Source organism: Thrips palmi, unplaced genomic scaffold (assembly GCF_012932325.1).
Source record: "Thrips palmi isolate BJ-2018 unplaced genomic scaffold, TpBJ-2018v1 HiC_scaffold_6, whole genome shotgun sequence".
NCBI classification, from domain to species: Eukaryota; Metazoa; Arthropoda; class Insecta; order Thysanoptera; family Thripidae; genus Thrips; species Thrips palmi.
Window position 1 is genome coordinate 4,769,162 of NW_023144633.1, and position 18,809 is coordinate 4,787,970.

Sequence of the window (18,809 nt, forward strand, 5' to 3'; positions counted from 1 at the left end):
ACCGGTCTTCTGGCCCACTGTGCGGCGCCCGAGGCTGTTTTCGTGACCAAGACCCCTCCGTTATTATTTCAGGCGGACACATTCTGGCCGTGCAACCGAGTCCTTTTTTTTTCTACTCCTTCTACTTCTTCTTTTTCTCCTCCACTTTCTGTCAGCACAATGCCGCGGCGCGGCCCCCGCGGCCCGGGCCGCAGAGGTCAGTGATGGAGCGAAAATCTCTCTCACTCCCTCTCACTGGCGCACAAAAGCGAGGCGCCGTCCTTAACCGCTTTGTAAGAGGCACTGCCGGATGGGCGGACTCTCCTCCACTGCTAAAAAAAAGAATCCGCTCTTTTTAGTAATTAGAGCATCGACTTCAAAACCTATTTTTTGACAGTGTGTGCATCCGAGGACCCCTTGTGGGCAGGGGAGGGACACACCACCAAACAACCCCTTCCTGCAAAATTGATTCTCCCGTCCAACAACCTTTAAAAAGTTCCCACCGGTGACAAACTTTGCCCTCTGTGTGCAAATCGTTTTCGTCGACACGATAGCCAACCGGAACGCCGTGTGTGTGTGTGTGATGTGTGTGTGTGTGAGTGAGTGTGTCGTGCGCATTATGTTCCTCGGAGTAGTAAAAGCTAAAAGCGTACGGGAAAATGAGGAAATGTTGTTGGAAGGTGGAGGGCATTAAGCAACGGGGGTGGTCGTTTTTGTAACAGCGCGTGCAGCGCCGACACGATACCACGTCAACGCCCGCAGAGGTGGCACTGGGAAAGTATCAAGAGGAAAAATGCCAAGTAGTATGGTTGTAAAAAACCAAAGGGTACTTGAAAAATTCCAAGTGTACCTTGGTACCCTTTGCTACGGCAGTGTGGTGATAAACACCGTGAACTTCCACCCCAAGCCACGCTTTGGCTTATAACGCGCCCCGCCCCCACCTCCGATGCTCCGGGCGGGGGGCCCCCGCCTGGATATTGAACCCGATCGGCGGCCGGGGCCCGGATGGGGCTTGGCTCAGCCCCACCCGGAGTCCTGGAGTCCCGGAGTCCTGGAATCCCGGAGTCCCGGAGTCCCGGAGTCCCGGAGTCCCGGAGTCCCGGAGTCCCGGAGTCCCGGAGTCCCGGAGTCCCGGAGTCCCGGAGTCCCGGAGCGGGCCGGCGGGGCGGGCCGTCGCGCACCCTTGGCGGGCACCCTTGGCGGGGCCCTTGCAGCGCGTGCGGCGTTTGTGGACGAGGGTGGTAAACGTCGGCATGCTGTAAATTTTAATGCGCCGCGCCCGTCCAGGCCGTCCAGGCCGTCCAGGCCGTCTAGGCCCCACCCTCCTTGACACACATGGGACGACCGGGCTTGCACATACAGTGGGCTACACTGCAAAACAAAGCACCGATACGGCCAAGCCACGCGGGGAGGAAAACCAACACACACAGACACACACACACATATACATACCAGGGCACGAAAAAACACAAAAAGGACGACGTTTTGCTTGAGTGAGGAAGGAGAGACTGGGCTGTGACTGCCGGGGCACGCCCTGGGCACGCCCTGGGCACTCCCCCCAAGATTTAGTCCCGGCACGAGCGGGGCAAGGACGGGGGGGCGGAGGGGCGGCAGGTTGATTCCGAACACTGTCGCCGTGTCTCCCTCGCACTTATAGGAAGATTCGCAGGGATGTTTGTGTGAGACAGAGAGAGATAGGAGGAGAGCGACACGGCGATAAAGCACGCCGTTCGGAATTGGACTATACGCCCAGACGGGCCTCTGGGCAAAACAGAAATTACTCGGAGATATAGCATCTGCCTAGCTTCCGGCCGAGCAGAGGCTTTGCATCCGTTTACCAAAGTTAAGGCGGAGGCAAAGTGAGTGTGAAATTTTAATTGAATAAGCGGCCGAAGAGGCCGAGGGGGGAAGGGCGTCTCGACAGGGACACATTTGCATAAGCGCGACGGACCGGACGGACAATGCGCTCTCGCGTCAAGATTTCCCGCGAAAAGGGAAAAAGTTTGTCCGGGCTGAGACGCTGCTGAGTGGGGGGTCCTTAGGTAAGTGTTCCTGTTTAGAACAACGCGAGCCGTCAAAGCAGCGGCGTCTGTCCGGTGTATTCAATAGCCGCGACAGTGCTTTGTTATCGCGTTTGTTTGCCCTTTTTTGTTTGTGTTGTTGTTTCGCCGTGTTCTTTCCCGCCCTCCCAGCGGCCCCAGCGACACAAGTCCCCAGCTCATTTCTCCTTCCTCGCGGCCCCAGAGTTGACAGCCGCGGGCTGCCTGGCTGCTCGGGCTGCCCGCCCGGCCCGGCCGCGCGGATCCGGGGGGCTGGGCTTCATTTTCGTCTGTCAAATGTTTATTCTCCTCGCGCCTCGGCGTGAAGTGCAATGTGTTGCTGGCGGGGACTGGCGTTGTCGTGTCCCGGGGCCCTTTTGTCTGGGGTGTGCCCTGTGACTGCTGCCCCGCCCCGCCCCGCCCCGCCCCGGCCTCATCTGTCGCTGCTGAGTGTGTCCAGGGCCCGGCCGGTTCGCTGGCGTTGGTGCAGCGTGGACAGCCCGGGGCACTGGGGCGCGCCGAGGTCCACAAGCACCTCTGGGACCTGCAGGCCTCTGCAGGCCTCCAGGCGCGCCTCCAGGCCTCCAGGCTGGCGAGCCTCTCCTCGTGTAGGAAGCAAAGAGAAGAGGCACGGCCTGGCGCGGCCGGGCGCGGCGGGATGGGGTGAAAATTGTCGCGACAGTAAAAGAGAGAAAAATGAAAAACGACGATGTTGTTTGTTTTCCCTGAGTGCGGGCCCCCTCCCCCACCCCCCAGCCCCTTCCAGACCGCAGCACCGCCAGCGATACATTTGCATCGGGCCGTACGTCGCGTCGGGACGGCAAAACAAAAACAAAGTACGCGAAAAAAGTGAAAATCGCGTTCCGTTACGCTTTTGGTCGTGCTCCGTCATTTGTACTTCGATATCGGCTTTGTGTTGGCGGCTGGGGCCGAGGGGTGGGGATTACCCGAACTGGGGGAGGGGGAGGGTTGAGGCGACGGCAGGGGAAGCGCAAATATTTCAGCGCGCGCGCTGCATTTAGCCGCAACGGCTCCGGTGACCATTAAGATAGGGGGCCGGCATATACCAGACTGCAAAAGGAAGGGCCGCTTGAAATGCGCATCGCTCTGGATTTAAACGACAGGCATCGCACTGTTTGTCGCCTTCCTGAAGTCTGCAAACCACATGGGTCACATTTCAACCAGCGTCGCTAAATGGGGCTCAAACCGAACGTGTGACCCCACCAATGGATTGCTTTCCGAACGAGGAATCCATTGGTGGGGTCACACGTTTGATTCTAGTCCTATTTAGCGACTCTGGAGCTCAAAACGCGTCTTCTGGCCCACAGTGTAGCGCCCGCAGAAGGCGGGGTAGGCAAACCCGCCGTTCAGGCGCGTGCTGCGGGAGTGCCTACCCCCGACTCCACAGGCGCTGAGTGCGGAGCGAAACCTGTCAGCGCCCGGTGGGCCAGGGTCCTCTCGCAGCCGAAGGCGTCGATTCGAATGGAAGGGAGAACAAGTGACGACCGCATAAAGGAGATCTGAAGAACGCCATCACATTTTGATGCCTTTATTCGGCGGTTGACGTTTCCGGCGAGCGAGCCCGTCAACTCCAAAGTCCCTTGCCTCTGCCGCGTCTGCCGCCGCCCCAGGCAGGCAGGCAGGCAGGCAGGCAGGCAGGCAGGCGGGCCCGGACCCACTCAAACTCGGTTCGGCATGTCCTCCGACTCGTCAGCTGTTTGACATCGGCCTCGCCGTCGCGGGCACGGCATGGCTGGGGCAGGCATGGCAGGGCACGGCCAGCACGGCCGAGGCACGGCACAGCAGTGCGTCAGCATCCCCTCACCGCGATGCCGCGAGGGGGTGGGGGAGTCAAGAGGCACTACACCGCCTTCTCGATTATTCATTTTGCCGTCCCCTCATCCGATTAACCCCCACCCCGCCCGCCGCCCCGCTTTTTCGCCGCTCTTCTCGGCGATCGCTTCCGCGCCGAAATAGTGGAGTAAAAGTTGGCCTTTTATGATCGGCCGGCCTCGCGAGATGGCCTCGTCAGAATAACGCCACCTTCCTGGCGAGACTTTGCGAACTGGAAAGCGGGTCAGAGTTAATTGCCTCTCACTCTCTCACTCGCCCGCCCTCCACTGCCAGTATTTATCGTCGTCGGGCCGAACCTCCGCCCGGAGCGGCTCAGGGTTCTCCGTCTCTCTCGCACTCGCGGGGCGTCCCGTGCGGGTGCGAGAGAGGCAGAGCGACGAAAACGACTCTCGGAATCAGTCTGCAGGGGCAGCGCCACAAAAGACTTTTCGGTCGTAACTTGACGCACGTGATGCCCGGGCTGGCCCCGCTGGCCCCGCTGGCCCTGGGGGAAGCCGCGAGCTCACGCCAACTACCCTAACAGGTAGTCTGGAGTTGGGTTCTCCCATCAGCTGGCGGCGGGGGCCGCGGCGGCAGTGGCGGAGGGGAGGGGAGGGGAGGGGAGGGGAGGGGCAGGAAGGTGACAGGAACGACCACCACCCGCCTCGCCTGCCTTTGGCGCGTAAAACGGGGACACGGTCTGTCCTTCCCAGTCCGCCTGGGCCTGGCCTGCGCCACCCCTTGCTGCACAGTGGGTTTGCCAGAAGACCGGCGCAGGCGGTCAAAATCCCGGACGCGTTTTGAGCTCCAGAGTCGCTGAATGGAACTCGAACTGGTCGAGTGACCCCACCATTGGATTGCTCTCCGAACGAGGAATCCGTTGGTGGGGTCACACGTGCGGTTCGAGTCCCAGTTAGCGTCTCTGGAGCCTAAATCGCGTCAAGAGTTTTCTAGCCGCCTGCGCCGGTCTTCTGGCCCACTGTGCACTGGTCCTGTAAATCTCAGTGCAGGAATCGGGTTGCTTCTGTTTCCACAGCAAACCAGCCGCTTGCCGGTAACTTCGCGGTCAGTCATCCATTTCAATTATTCACCGCATTCATCGAATTGTTCTCCCTCCGCACAGTGATGATCCGGCAAACATTTGCTCCGGCTTGCTCCTATTTTTGCGCGGCCGCGGCGTTTCCCCCCATTATCAGGGCCGGGCCGATGGCAGGAGCAACACAATGGAGAGGGCGCCCCGATGAAGTGGCGGCCGGTGGCGGCGCGGCAGCAACAGGGCGCCAGGGGGCCCAAGGGGACCGTCGGGGACCGTCGCCAAATGGGGAAGAGACCCGCCTCCACATTAAAAACGAAAATTATTTCTTTGCATGACATTTTGAATTTCGTTTTACAATTTTTTTAACTCTCAACAACAGGACACTGTGTCTGTGAACCACATTCTGTGGCCTGTTCTATGGTCGTGGCCCGCTTCGAGGCGTACTCTGTGCCCCAAGCTGTTGCCCAGCCTCTGTTGCGTACACTGTGGCCCACTCTGTGGCCCACTCTGTGGCCCACTCTGTGGCCCACTCCGTGGACGCAGCGTGGTGCGTCACGAGGGAGCCCCGCCGCGCCGCGCCACGCCGGCCAGACCCATGCCCAGCGAGAAATTCCTTGGGTGACTATTGATTGGACCACACTCTTCTCTTCTCTTCTCCCTCCCGGAGCTCAATGCATCCCCCCTCCACCCGCCCCTTTCTCTTGATCTGTCTCTCTCTCCAAACTCTCTTTCGCGCTGCTCTCCCTCCCTCCGCCACGAAGGGCGCGGGTGAGGCGGGCCCTAAGGAGGGAGAGAGAAAGACAAGGGGATGAGAAGGGAGACCACAACACGGCGCTCCAAGACTGGAGGACCACCCAGCAAAGGGACGAGGCGGACAAGTCGTCCGGCCCTTTTGGCCCTTCGGCCCTGTTACACCGTAAAAACGAAAGGCCCTTTGTTTTTCGAGGGGATTTTGGCAAATCCGAGGCGGTTCGAGCCAACAGGGCCCTCCGCCGATTCTAGGGAGGCGGCCGGCTGTGTTTTTTCCGAGGCGGGGGAACCTCCAGGGGATGGGGCGCTCTCAAGAAGGGGACCGTGGTAACCGTCGCACTGTTTTGCTTCATTTTTAATTACGTTTCAAGTTAGTAAAAACTACTGTAAAAATTAAAACATTTTTTGAAAAAAATTTATAAGACGTATAATTAACGGTGGCCTCAACGCAATTTCCTATTTGCCAGCGCCGGCCGCGGCCCCCTCCAACATGCTCCTGTTCCGGCTTCGGCGCGCGAACTGCAGACTGATTCCGAGAGTCGCTGACGTCGCTCTGTCTCTCTCGCACTCATGGGGCGTCCCGCAGAGGTGCGAGAGAGACAGAGCGACTCTCGGAATCAGAGTGCTGCGCGAACATCCATCATGTCCCACTTCAACTTCGCGCCGCCGGGGGGGGGGGGGGCAACGAGCACCACGAGGTCGTCGAGGACGTCGAGGACGTTGTGGCGGCGGGAAGCGCCAGCCGGGGGAGGAAGGGAGAGAGGGAAGGGGGTGCAGGCGACTCCTTGCCACTGGCTGCCTCGACTATTTGTTTCTAATTATAGGGCAAAGTTGGTTACCCAAGTCCCTGAATACGGAGCGACGCGTAGAGAATGGAGTTTTGCCCCAAGTCCCGCGCGGCCCGGCTTGGCAGGGCCTGGCCGGGCGGAACAGCCCCCCTCCTCAATACCTTCCCGCCGAGGGTAGGAATTAGTTGAGGGTGATTTACGCGGTGGGGCACCTCGCGCCCCCGTCTTCCGCCCGACATCTGTGCGGGTGGGAGTGAGACAGCGCGAGAGTGACGGCGTTCGGGACCAAGTTCGGGACTGCATCGGGTTCGCTCGGGTTCGCTCGGGTTCGCGAGGCCCCGACCCGACCCACCCCACCGCGCGCCGCGCAGGCCAGACTCGGTTGCCGGCTGCTTGATTGGAGCGAGCCGCTTCTGAAATAACTTGCCGCGAATAGTCATCCGGACGTGCCTGAAATAAAAGAGAGCGGGTGTTTGAACCCGCGACTCACCTTATCAAAGGCCAAAGGCCTGCTGCTACACCCTCTGCCCTGGTCGCCCGCGGACGCTTCCATGCTGTCCGAAGGCTCCGAGGCCGGAGGGGCGCGGGGGGAGGGGGGCTGACCCCCTGGGGAACCCCCTGGGGGGCTGGGGGGCGGGGGCAGGTCTAGCCGACCTCCATGGGGCTCTGGGCCCGCCCCATCACGCCAGTCAACGACTCATGCGCTCTGCAACAGAACAAACAAATCACACATCAGACAGGCATGCTCGCCCAAAGGAAACTACAGCACTCTTCGACACATCGCGCAGCGACTCAAACTTTCCCAGTCGGGTGAATCCTCTCCACCACGAAAATAGCGAAATGCATGCGACCGCTTCCCCCCCCCTCCCCCTTTCGGGGCTGCTCTCTCCCACGGGGTGCGAAAACACCGGAACGCCCCCTATCTTATCGGGCCGTTGTTGATAGAGGCGGTTCGGGAACCGCGTCAAAGGCGGGGCCGCGGGGCCGTGGCGGGGCTGAGGGGGCATCGGCTTTCCGCGCGCTCTTTTTGGGGCGGGGAGTCATAATGAAATGAAGCTAACGATCGCGGAGGAGCCTGTGACCCACTAACGCATTTTCTGAAACGTGCTTAAACGCGCCGAGGACGAACAAAACATTTTCGACTCACGTCTTTCGACAGTGTGTTTGAGTAGAGCGGACCCACGGCTTTTCAGGGTCCTTTCATTGCTCTGTCTCTGTCGCACTCGCGGGGTGCTCCGTGAGGGCGTGAGAGAGACAGAGCGACGAGCCAATCCAGAGCCAGCCGAGCGAGCGCCCCGATTCGTTTCATCCCGTTGAGAGACAAAAGACGGAATCAAAAGTAATCAGGGGGCGAGTGGCCAATCAGGGAGCGGACCGGTCCGGCGATCCGCAGATAGGTCTTTCTTGAGCCAGGCGGGATACAGCGTCTGTCTCTCTCGCACACTTCGCGCGCGACAGAGACAGCGACTTTTCGGAAAGGGCTTGCTCGGGGGCGTTTCCGCCGGGGCAAGGTGAGCAGTGGAGGCGAAGGCAATGGAGCGGCCTGAATTCCGACTGCACCCTGCTCGTTAGCAGAAACTAATAAATCGAGTTATGCGCTCTCTCTGTCTTGCTCTCTCTCTCTGGCGCGCGCCACCGCAGCCCCTCCCCCTCCTTCTCTCCCTTTCGCCTTCCTTCTTTCGCGGAAACGGAGACAGAGCCAGACGCCCGCCTGGCTGCCGGAGGATACCCGGACAAAATTAGATTCCCCGCCCGGCACCACACCCACACCGCCCCGCCCCGCCCCGCCCCGCCCCGCCCCGCCCCGCCCTGCATCGGGCACCACCGGTCTGCGGGCCGAGCCAGGCCGAGCCAGTTAGACAGCGCACTGCTGCACGGCACGGAGGCTGCAGCTGCAGCTCAGCTGTTCCCCGTCCGACGAGGAGAAGACGGGGGAGAGGGTGGGGCAGGGGGCAAGGGGGGATAGCTGCGGCACTGGCAGGCACTGCTCGGCGGACCGCTCGGGCACGGCCAGGGAAACTTCGCCTCGCCGAGCAACGCGCCACCACGCCGCCACTTCCCGAACACTGGGCAATGGCTGCAAGCTTGTTACGCGACGACTTAGCCCCCTCCCCTTCTCTCCCTCTCTCTCTCCCTCCCTCCTCCTCCCCCTTGCCTCCCCAACCCCTTCTCATTTGCCAAGTTTCACTGAGTATCCCCTCCAAAGTGCAGCGGGCTTGTGAGGCCGGCTCTCGTGTTATTGTTGCAGTCTGCTGCAAAGCACTGCAAAGCACTGCAAAGGAGGCAGTTAGGTCCAGAGGCTGCCAGAGGCCCAACTCGGCGGCTCTAGTGCCGGCGCCTGAAAGGTAGGCAAACACAGATCCGCTACACCGCCCCTCCCCCTGCCTGTCCTCGCCGTCCTCGCCCGCAGTTCGGTCCTGGCGGGCGCTGCATTCACGTGGCGCCGAACACAGCGGACTATCTTCGTCGCTCTGTCTCTCTCGCACTCATGGAGTGTCCCGTGTAGGTGCGAGTGAGACAGAGCGACGAAAAGGACTCAGTCTGCGGGGGACGCGCGGGGCGGAGGAAGATGACGACCTAAGACTTGTCTCCCCCAGCTGCCACTCTGAAGAAGACGATTAAGCTGTTTTGGTGGTGAGACTCTGAACAGTTCCTCTGTGTTGTGTTTGGCGGGGGGCAAGAAGAGGGGATCCGCCGACCTCAAACTAACTCTCGGTGATCCCCTGGCGGACTGACGAGCTGACAGTAGAGGCAGACGGACAGACGAGCTGACAGAAGGGACAGACGAGCTGACAAGGGACAGACGGACCGACGAACGACGGACGGACTGGACGGACAAACGGACGGACGGCGGACCGACAGACAGGCGCTGACATGGCGTTGGCTGGCGGCCAAGAAAGTCGGGGGAGTGGAGAGAGAGGCTGGCGGGCTGGGCTGGCCTGTGGCCTGCAGGCCGCCCGGCGGCCCTCTGGACACCTCGTGTGGCAAACAGGGTCGCTTTGGAGGCGTCAGCGCGTCAGCAGTTTCTCATCGTTTGCTTTGCCGCGCTCGCACTGCGTCTCTTTCCATCTACCCGGCCACTTTTTCTAATCACACCACTGGAAGCCCTCCACTCGAGCAGCCAATCCTACGACCGCGAGGGGCGGATCCAGAGACCGATTCGGGGGGGGGGGGCGATGCAGCAAAAGTTGCCCTCTTACACGGGCAAAGTTCGACTTTTTGCCTACCTTCCGGGCGGCCTTTGCCGCCTTCATAAAAGAGGGGGGTGTGGGGAGGGGAGGGGTGCTCTTCCTCCCCTGGATCCACGCCTGGCGGGGAAGAACGCGGAGGAGTCCTTAGACCACACGTTGCCGCCATCTCAAATGGGAATGTTAGTTTAGCCAGACCACGCTAGGGAGAGAGGGATGCGGTCGGAAAAAAAGATAGAGAGAGTCTAAAAACAGCCCACGGGTATTCTGGACAGTCCCCGAGGATGCACACACATAGTCATACCCACGCACACACACGCTCGCATGCAGCACACACACACACACACACGGTGAGGCGGCAACAATACATTTAGCGGGGAACGCAAGTTGTTTCTGACAGCGAGATTATTCATGATCCAGCCAGCCTACGTCTGCCCATGTACTCGAAAAGGGGGAGTGTGGGTGGAGCCAGCCAGGGCCACCAGGACCAGGGAGGGCCGCCAGCCAGGGCGAGCCGAGCACTGCGAGTGGTATTGTCGCCGTGGACATCGCGCAGGCAACGCCTGGCAGCGCGGAGAGCCACGCAGTGCCACGCAGTGCCACGCAGTGCCACGCAGTGCCACGCAGTGCCACGCAGTGCACGCGGCCAGCCAGGACATGGCAATAAACCTTCAGGCGACCCTTTGTCTGTCTGTCTGTCTGTCGGGCTGGGTGGCTGCGGCTGGCCGCCTGTGTCTCTGCTTCTCCCGTTTCAGCGCGCCATAAGAGGACTTCGCCAAAGAAAAGACGTAAAAGACGGGAAGGGAGAAAAGGATGCGAGGACAAGTGAAGGCAGGCTTCGAGCCATGTTATTTTTGCATATGGTGTAAGTCAGTCGCCCTGGCGGCGCTGGCAGGCGGGCCGCAGCGGAAATGAAAGACAAACAACTCGGCAGACCTTTCCGAGGGCCTTCCGAGGGCCTTTCCCTGCCCGATGACCCCGAGAGGGATCTCTCTCCCTCTCTCTCTCTCTCTCTCTCTCTCTCTCTCTCTCTCTCTCTCTCTCTCTCTCTCTCTCTCTCTCTCTCTCTCTCCCTCTCTCCCTCTCTCAAAGGCCGCCGCGACCTGGCTCCGTTCCGCCCTCTCATTTCGTCCGAATTAATCAGCGCGCACAAAGACAGCGCCGAGGCGGCCAAGACTGCCGAATCGTGTCTCCATCAATCACGAAAAAGGCAGTGCCGTATTTCCCCGTCGATTAGCGTGGCGTGGCCCTGGAGTCACTGGAGCCCCTGGAGCCCCTGGAGCCCCTGGAGTCCTCGCAAGGGACCAACCTGGAGCGCCCGAAGGAAGGCGGGAGCACCCTGCTGGACCCAAAAGCCTGCCCTAGACTCCGACGAAGTCCCGGCCCATAGGCCCCGATACGACCCCGACCCGGCCCCGACCCGGCCCCGACCCGGCCCCGACCCGGCCGAGACCTGGCCCAGACCCGGCAAAGACCCGGCCCAGACCCGGCCGAGGGGCCGGGCCGGCCGACACCCGGTCGCCCTATAGGGACCCGGCAAAGCCTTGGCCAAGCCCCGGCAGAGTCCACCCGAGTCCGGCCAAGCCCGGCCACGGTGTAAGAGTGCGCCACCCGAAGAGTGGTCTCCCTACACCGTGAGTCCGGACTGTGGCGGGTTTCACCGGACTTACGGTGTAGGGAGACCACTCTTCGGGTGGCGCACTCTTACACCGTGGCCGGGCTTGGCCGGACTCGGGTGGACTCTGCCGGGGCTTGGCCAAGGCTTTGCCGGGTCCCTATAGGGCGACCGGGTGTCGGCCGGCCCGGCCCCTCGGCCGGGTCTGGGCCGGGTCTTTGCCGGGTCTGGGCCGGGTCTCGGCCGGGTCGGGGCCGGGTCTCGGCCGGGTCGGGGCCGGGTCGGGGCCGGGTCGGGGCCGGGTCGGGGCCGGGTCGGGGTCGTATCGGGGCCTATGGGCCGGGACTTCGTCGGAGTCTAGGGTGTCTCTAAAGACCCTGTCTCTGCATTGACTGCTGCTGCAGAGCACACTGCAAGGCTGGCCAAAGTCGCCGGGCCGAGGTCCCTTATGTAGCCATTGCGGCATGCACCGGGCCCCTGGTGGCCCCGGGCAGGGAGGGGAAGGGGAGGGGTCATTTACATATAAACTCGAGAAGAAACACAAACAAAAGGTGGTGTGTGCGTAGGTTGGCCGCAGCGGGGAGGACCGCGCCACGGCCCAGGCGAGGCCCTATGACCCTATGACCTTCGCACCTGCACCTCAGACCTCACACGCCGCGACCTCCGACCCTTCCTTCCCTTCCTGCGCACCTGCACCTCAGACCTCACACAGCCTCAGACTGCGTGCTTCCGACCCTTCGGCGCCACGACGATCGCGCCTGCAGCAAGACCCCTCGGCCCATCGTCAGCCTCCGACCCTCCGCCGGCGGGCTGCCTCCGACCCCACCAGCCCCCTCCGCCCTGGCCTGCCTGGACTGCCCGACGGACGGCCTGGCGACGCATACCGCGAATGTCTCGCCTGCCGCCGGACTCCGAAGGGCGCTCTCTGTCTCTCTCGCACTCATGGGGCGTTCCGCATGTGTGCGAGAGAGACAGAGCGACGAGATGAGCCCTCGGAACGAGGCGGCAGCCGCCCACCCCACACCGCGCACCCAGCCTCATGGTCCGCCCCCGCAAATGCCGCCACGCCGCCCCCGGCCGCGCCGAGCAGTCTCAAATGCCACGCGGGGGGCGGGGGCGGGGCGGGGGCGGCTGGAAGAGACCGCCGCTATCTGCCAAGGGGGAGCAGCGGCAGCAGCGAGCGGCACGACAAGGCAGCTCTGCGCTCTGCAGAGGACTTGTTCGCCAATTCATAGTGGAGCGGCGTGCTGGGACTAGACAGAGCAGCGCGCCGCCGTGCCGGGGCACCGAGGGCCCCGCCAGGGCCCCGGGGCCGGGCACGGAGTCAAGCGCCAAGCGTCGTCGGGGACCCCCGTGACCCCTGTGTTTACATCCCGTCCAGCGCGGCTCGGCTCGGCACGGCATGGCGTGACATCAACAGCCTGCACAACGGCCTGCGCCGCCACCGCCACCCCTGGGCCGCCCCGCCCCGCCCCGCCCCGCCGCGCCGCGCTGCACGGAAGGCCGCCGCCCCGCCCCGCCGCGCCACTTCCGTCGCCGCGAGTGCCGCCGAGTGGAGGTGCTGAAATCTTTTACGCCACCGGAAAATCACTCGAGAAACTCGGCAGCGAAAAGAGGGACGCGCGGCGGGCACGCGAAGCAGGCGAAGCAGTGCGCGGGGCTGGCGGGGCTTTAGCGCGGCGGGGGCTCATTTCGGCCTGTGCTTTCGTCGCTCGGTCCCTCTCGCTCCGGTGGGGCGTCGCGTTGGAGTGCGAGAGGGACAGACGGCGAAGCAGCGTTCGGAATGGGACCGAGCCCGTCGTTATGACGCACTGCCTCGCTGAAGACTGCGACCGAGAGCCGTTCCCTCGTAAAAACGTTAAATTAAATTTTATAAAATTTTTGTTAAAGTTTTGTTAAGAGTAATCAACTTTTAATTAAATCGTCTACTTTAATTAAACTTCTTTTGTTAAATTGCTGTGTTTAACAAAAATTTATTAGTTGGATTTATTAAAAAAATGATCTAACAAAATTTAATTTGAACCTCACATTAATGTTTGTTAAAAATATTTCTTTATTAAACTCGTTTGTAATTAACTTTAACAACATTGGACGGTCTTGTTAAGTTTAGTTCGGTGTTTAATTTGAGTTTGTTACGGATGTTCCTAAATTAAAGACTTCTTTGATTAAAGTGAACACTTGCCCTGGATTAAGTTAACGGATTATGTTACGATCTAATTTAATCATGTCAATAAGTTTAGAGGCTTGTCTTCGTGAACAGCGTGAATTCAACGGGACAAAAGCGAGGAAAGGGACTAGCTTCCATTAGTTGAGCATCAACATCAAGCACGCGCTTTTCAAGGCAATTAACACGATTATGTTAAGTCAGTCCTATGAATGCAAGATTTAATTAAATTTAATAAAAACTTGTATGCCGCTAGATGGCGCTGCCGTCTACTTCAATCCCTTAGCTCGCGGAGATCACTAGCATAGCCGCTAGCATAAGGTGCGCAGGCGGATCCTTCTGAACCAGTCGCGCTCAGGGGAGTCCGATCTCCTAATTTTTGACTTGGTTCCTCTAGGCAGGTGTCTAGGGGGATCTGACCCGGCCTGAGGGTCTCTGTCGAACATCCATCCGAAATTATCGAACCAGTTCAAACGTTGCCCGATTTTAATCAAAACTTCTTTAATTAAATTACTTTAACTTTAACAAGGGATTTTATTAAAAGATTTTAATTAAAACCGAAAAATTGAATTAAAACTTGTTAATTTTAACAATATTTAACTAGTTTTTGTTAACGGAAAGAGCCTATGACGTGCTACCTGGATGCATTATTGGTAGCTGCTTCACCAATCTGGCCTTATTAACGGGCCCTTAACAAAAGTTAATAAGAAACTTCATTAAAGTTAATTAAATTTTATAAAACTGGTATTTGTTAAATATTAATGAAAACTTAATAAAGTTTTAATATAACATTTATTAAATTTAATTAAGGCCATTTTACGAGGGTTTTCGTCGCTCTGTCCCTCTCGCGCTGACGGGGCGTCCCGTAAGGGTGCGAGAGGGACAGCGCGACGAAAAGGACTCTCGGAATCAGTGGGTTGGGCGCGGCGTCTCGCTGTTGAAGAAGTATGGCACCTTGTCTCTCGGGCGACAAGGCGACCTTGCGCTCGAAGCGCTCCCAAACGAGCGCCCGGCCCGGCGGGGCCCGACCCGCCCGACCGACCAAGCGGTGCTCGCTCGGGCGCTCGCAAGACAAGAAGAGTTGTTGTCAAGGTCACGCCGCGCTGCCACGCTCCCTCTCCCTCTGGCCCGGCTCCTGGCTCCTGGCTGCGCGCCCTCCGAACTCCGAACGCACGCCCTCACAACTCCTCCTGAACAGCGGACTGCGACGGCGGGCGTGCCTAGGGCGTGCCGCGCCCGTGAATGGGAACATGGCGCTCCATTGACTATTAGGCGGGGCAGGCTAGACGTGTGCGCCGACCCTTATTTGATCGGCGGCGGCGCTTGGCCAATTTAAGGCCGGCGGCGGCGGCGTAATCGGCGTATTCGGCGTGAAAGAAATTTTGATTTTACCAACAATAGGGTCTCAAAATTTTGTCAATCACATGTTAAAAATGATAGAAGTGCTCAAGTAGAGGAAGTTATTAACAAATATATACGTTAAATACGTAAAAGACCATTTACTTTCTTGGTGTTAGTTTTTCGGCATCTTAATGAACTACGTCGCCAAAGCGGAGAGAGGGGAGGGGAAGGTAAGGCGAATACAGGGTGGCTCATTTTTGCCAGAAAAACGCGTTTAGCTCAAGGAAACTTCAGGTTTTCGAGGTATTTTGTGATCTAAGACCTTCAGCACCAAAAGTTTCATTCGCGCCGATTACGCCGACCGTATGGACCGGCGGCGGCGGCGCGGCTGCCTTCGACGGCGGCGGCGTCGTGACCGGTCAGCGCACATCTCTAGGCAGGACTCCGGGAGAGAGAGAGAGGGGAGAGAGAGAGAGAGAGAGAGAGAAGGGGGAAGGGGGGTACACGAGGGAGGGGCGCGGCGCGGCCGCAGTCCCTGGCGGCGGCTCGCTGGCGGGCTGGCGGCTGGCGGGTCGCCGTGCAGGTTAGGCAGTCCCGCCACGCACGCACGTCCGCCGGGATGGCATCTGACAGGCGCTAGGCCCGCTAGGCTGCCTTGGCTTGCCGTTGCCGGGCCGCGCGGGCCGCGCCGGGCCCACCCCTTGACGGCCAGGGACATCCCGACCTTGCCGCTACTGCCGCCGCTGGCCGCCCGGCGCCGCGTAATCTCTGGAGCCCGTCGCCGAGGCCCTCTCCGTCAACGAGGCTCGTACCGCGGCCGTCAACTGTAACACGCGGCCGCCCGGGGCCGGCCAGGGCCCAGGGCCCCGGCTGGCAGGTTCGACAGGCCTTTCCAATAGGCTGGCTTTCGCATAATGAACGACGCAGGAAAACCACTGCGGAACCAAAAGCCGCCGACAGATGAGAGCCAGCTCTACCTAAACAAGAATGTTCGCTGTGCATTCTTTCCTTCTGTCGTTTATTAAGTGCTTCCGCGCAGACGCCGGCCTTTGGCTTGCCTTTGGTTTGCCTTCGCCATGCCTTTGGGCTGTCACGGCGTCACACGATACCGCAAGACGACAAGCACGGCTGTAATAATGCTTCATGTCATCCCGACTCCGACCCTTGCCAATCTAGCCTTTGACTCTTGTCTTCTGTTTGGCCGTCTCCAGCCCAGGGGGGGAGAGAGAAAGACCTCGAGGAAGACGATGAGAGAGACGAGAAGGAGAAGGGGGAGACAGGCGAGGCCGTGCAGGAGGCTTCTGGCGCGCAAACAACAAACAAGTTGGCCGACATGCTACGCCCCCCCGCGCCGCCCCGCGCCCCTCCGCGCTCCCGGTCTCCGTGTTCTGCTCCTCCTGCTCCTTGTTCGGACACTTCCCTGCCCGGTGTGGTGGTCACCGGGCTGCCGCCACTGCCGGCCCGGCCGTGCACACGCCGGGCCGCGGCGTCGGCAACGGCGCGGCCTCGGTGACCACCACGCCGGGGCCGCCGAGACCCGCCCATCGCACGCGCCGAGCACCCGATGCACTCGCCGGGGCGGCGGGGCGGCGGGGGCGTGGACGGCCATTTTGAAGTTGATTTGTCGGACGCGGCGAACGGGGCACGGTGGGCACAGTGGCGGCCCGGTGCGGCTACTTACCCTGGGAGTGAGCCACGTCTTGCTGCATCCGAGGCGGGTGCCTGTCCCGGCCGTCCCGGCGCTGCGCATGGGGCGTCGCAGGCGTCGCAGGCGTCGCAGGCGGCGGACGCATGGGTATGGCAGCAGCAGCAGGCACCACTGCTTCCAGCACTGCTTCTAGCAGCCCCAGAACGCCGCGCTGCGCCTGCTGCTGCAACTGCTGCGTCGGCTGCAGTTGCACATGGTCGCGTTTGGGTTTTGGGCCAAGGCTGCCCCAGCCAGCAGCCCGGCGAAGCCCGGCGTGGCCCGGCGTGGCGTGGCGTTGCCGCCCAGACCGCTGAGCTCGACTGAGGCACGGCGCGGCGAGGCGAGGCGGCGAGGTGCGGCCACCAGGCCCTACCCGACTCCGTCCCCACCAAGGTGGCCCCCACCAAGGTGGCCCCCACCCTGCCCATCCCTCTCGATATTGATCCACCCCCACGCCCCCGCTACCCCGCGCGGCCGGGCAGGGCGGGCAGGGCGGGGCGCCCCAAGCGGAGCGCCCTCCTACACTGCGCCTCGCCCACCCCAACCCCTCTCTCTCCCTCTCGCTCGCACTGCCCAGCACTGCGCGCCGCTCAGGCGTGGAGCCCTGGCGGAGCGACAGAGAGGGGCGAGAGTCCTTCGCTGGCAGGCTGAGGCTGGCCGCCGAGGACGCAGAGCCCCCTAGCGGCCAATCACGCCATCACCAAGCTCTGCTCTGCTCAGCTCGGACCGATTTCCCCCTCTGTCTGCGCCACGAGTTTCTCTCTCTCTCTCTCTCCCACTGGAGCTTGCGGTGGCGCCCGCGGCAGGCTGCTTGCGCAAGGCTGAACAAGGACTGACGCAGCTTTCGGACGCAGGCAGAGTCTCGGGAAGGGTCCAACTGGACCTCGACGGAGCAAGCCGACCAAAGATTTCGCAGATTTCGTGAGGGGTTCGCCTGTGCCCGCCTCTGGCCCCACCCCAGGCCGGGTCTCACTCCTTGCTACGCTTGGTACCACTCTGTAGTGCTTGGCTTCATTCCAGCTTCTCTCAAAAGCGACAAAACCGAACTAGGCGAAATAAAGTGATCAGCCAGTAGAGACTACAGACCTGTTTTTAAGATGGACCTATAATGATTTCTTGAATAGCAGTACGCACTTGCACCCATTTAATTTTTGCAAAGGTTGGTAGTGACTGTGGGGAATAACTACGTACTCTGAACTGTCACTGACGTGTTTCTGCAATTTCATGTAATTCATTTGATTTTTACCGAGCCTTGGATAATTTAAAACGCTAAAGAAAGTGAAACCATGAAATTATTTGCCAAATGTATTTAAAAATACTTAAAATCCAAAACAATTTTCTTTTAAAAAAACGGACAAAATCCACAAGAAACATTATTACATGATTACAACATTACAACATTACAACATTACAGCGTTACAACATAACAACATTACAAAATTACAACGTTACGACATTACAACATTACAACGTTACATTACACAAGAAACATTACTATTGTTTTAAAAACGTTCTCCGCTGGCAAATGCCTTCATGTTTTTCAATTCTCTCCTGATGAAATTTGCGCTCACATTTTGTGCACTGGACCAATTGTTGCTCAAATAATTTCCATTCGCCTTCAGTGAGTTCTTCAGCATTTGCCATTGATAAGCCATTCTATAATAAAGAGAAAATGCGTGAGTGTTTACAAACTAGGGCGAACTGCAGCAAAACTTTTCATAAACTCACCATTTCTGCGAGCAATGCTGTCATCTCATCAAAGTCTCCTTTCCTCTTTTCCATGATCGCTGCAAGTCTTTTGGGCATGACTCTGAAGTGAGATATTGATTCCAGCAGTTCTCTCTCACTGTCAACTGACTTCCAAAGATCCGCCCAAGCCAGAGCCTTCGCAGCTGCACCAGCCTCTTCATTTTGCAATGCATCTTCAGCACCAGCCTCTTCACTTTGCGATGCATCTTCAGCACCAGCCTCTTCACTTTGCGATGCATCTTCAGCACCAGCCTCTTCACTTTGCGATGCATCTTCAGCCTGTTCAAAGTTAAGTTAAATTTTATAAAAACCCATAAGAATGGATCAGTCAGTTAATTTCACTACAGCCTTCTCACTCACCTCTGGTCGGTTTTGGCAACGGTCCTCCGAACATCCACATTCCTCAGAGCAGAAGGTGCTAGTTTTCCTGCACTTACACTGCTTTGTACTGCAGAGTGTTTTTTTGCAGTTGCACATAATTTCGATTTTAGCTGGGTTGACTTGGGTTGACTTCTGAACACTTCTGAAAGCTTGGACTAGAATGAGGAACCATGTGGTCTTTGCAAATAAACAAGTGCATTCAGTTCTTCCAGATTTCTTCTTCTCACTTCCTGTTGTGCTGATGAAAAATTAATAAGTA

At 59.4% G+C, this 18,809-nt stretch overlaps 2 protein-coding genes across 2 annotated transcripts in view; both read right to left on the bottom strand.

Moving 5' to 3' along the window:
• LOC117651992 (regulator of G-protein signaling 7) overlaps positions 1 to 16,726 on the bottom strand; it is a 31,216-nt gene extending 14,490 nt beyond the window's left edge. The window contains 2 exon segments of the mRNA XM_034396617.1: positions 6,916 to 7,131; positions 16,415 to 16,726. Coding sequence (XP_034252508.1) covers positions 6,916 to 6,978 — 63 coding nt within the window. The 5' untranslated portion in view covers positions 6,979 to 7,131; positions 16,415 to 16,726.
• A 1,128-nt stretch (positions 16,727 to 17,854) lies between these two features.
• On the bottom strand, positions 17,855 to 18,795 carry LOC117651581. The gene is made up of 3 exons (XM_034395719.1): positions 18,530 to 18,795; positions 18,149 to 18,448; positions 17,855 to 18,076 (listed from the first exon to the last, which is right to left on the bottom strand). The coding sequence occupies exons 1-3, from the start codon at positions 18,644 to 18,646 to the stop codon at positions 17,915 to 17,917; spliced, it is 579 nt and encodes a 192-aa protein (XP_034251610.1). The 5' UTR covers positions 18,647 to 18,795; the 3' UTR covers positions 17,855 to 17,914.
• Between the last annotated feature and the right edge of the window lie 14 nt (positions 18,796 to 18,809).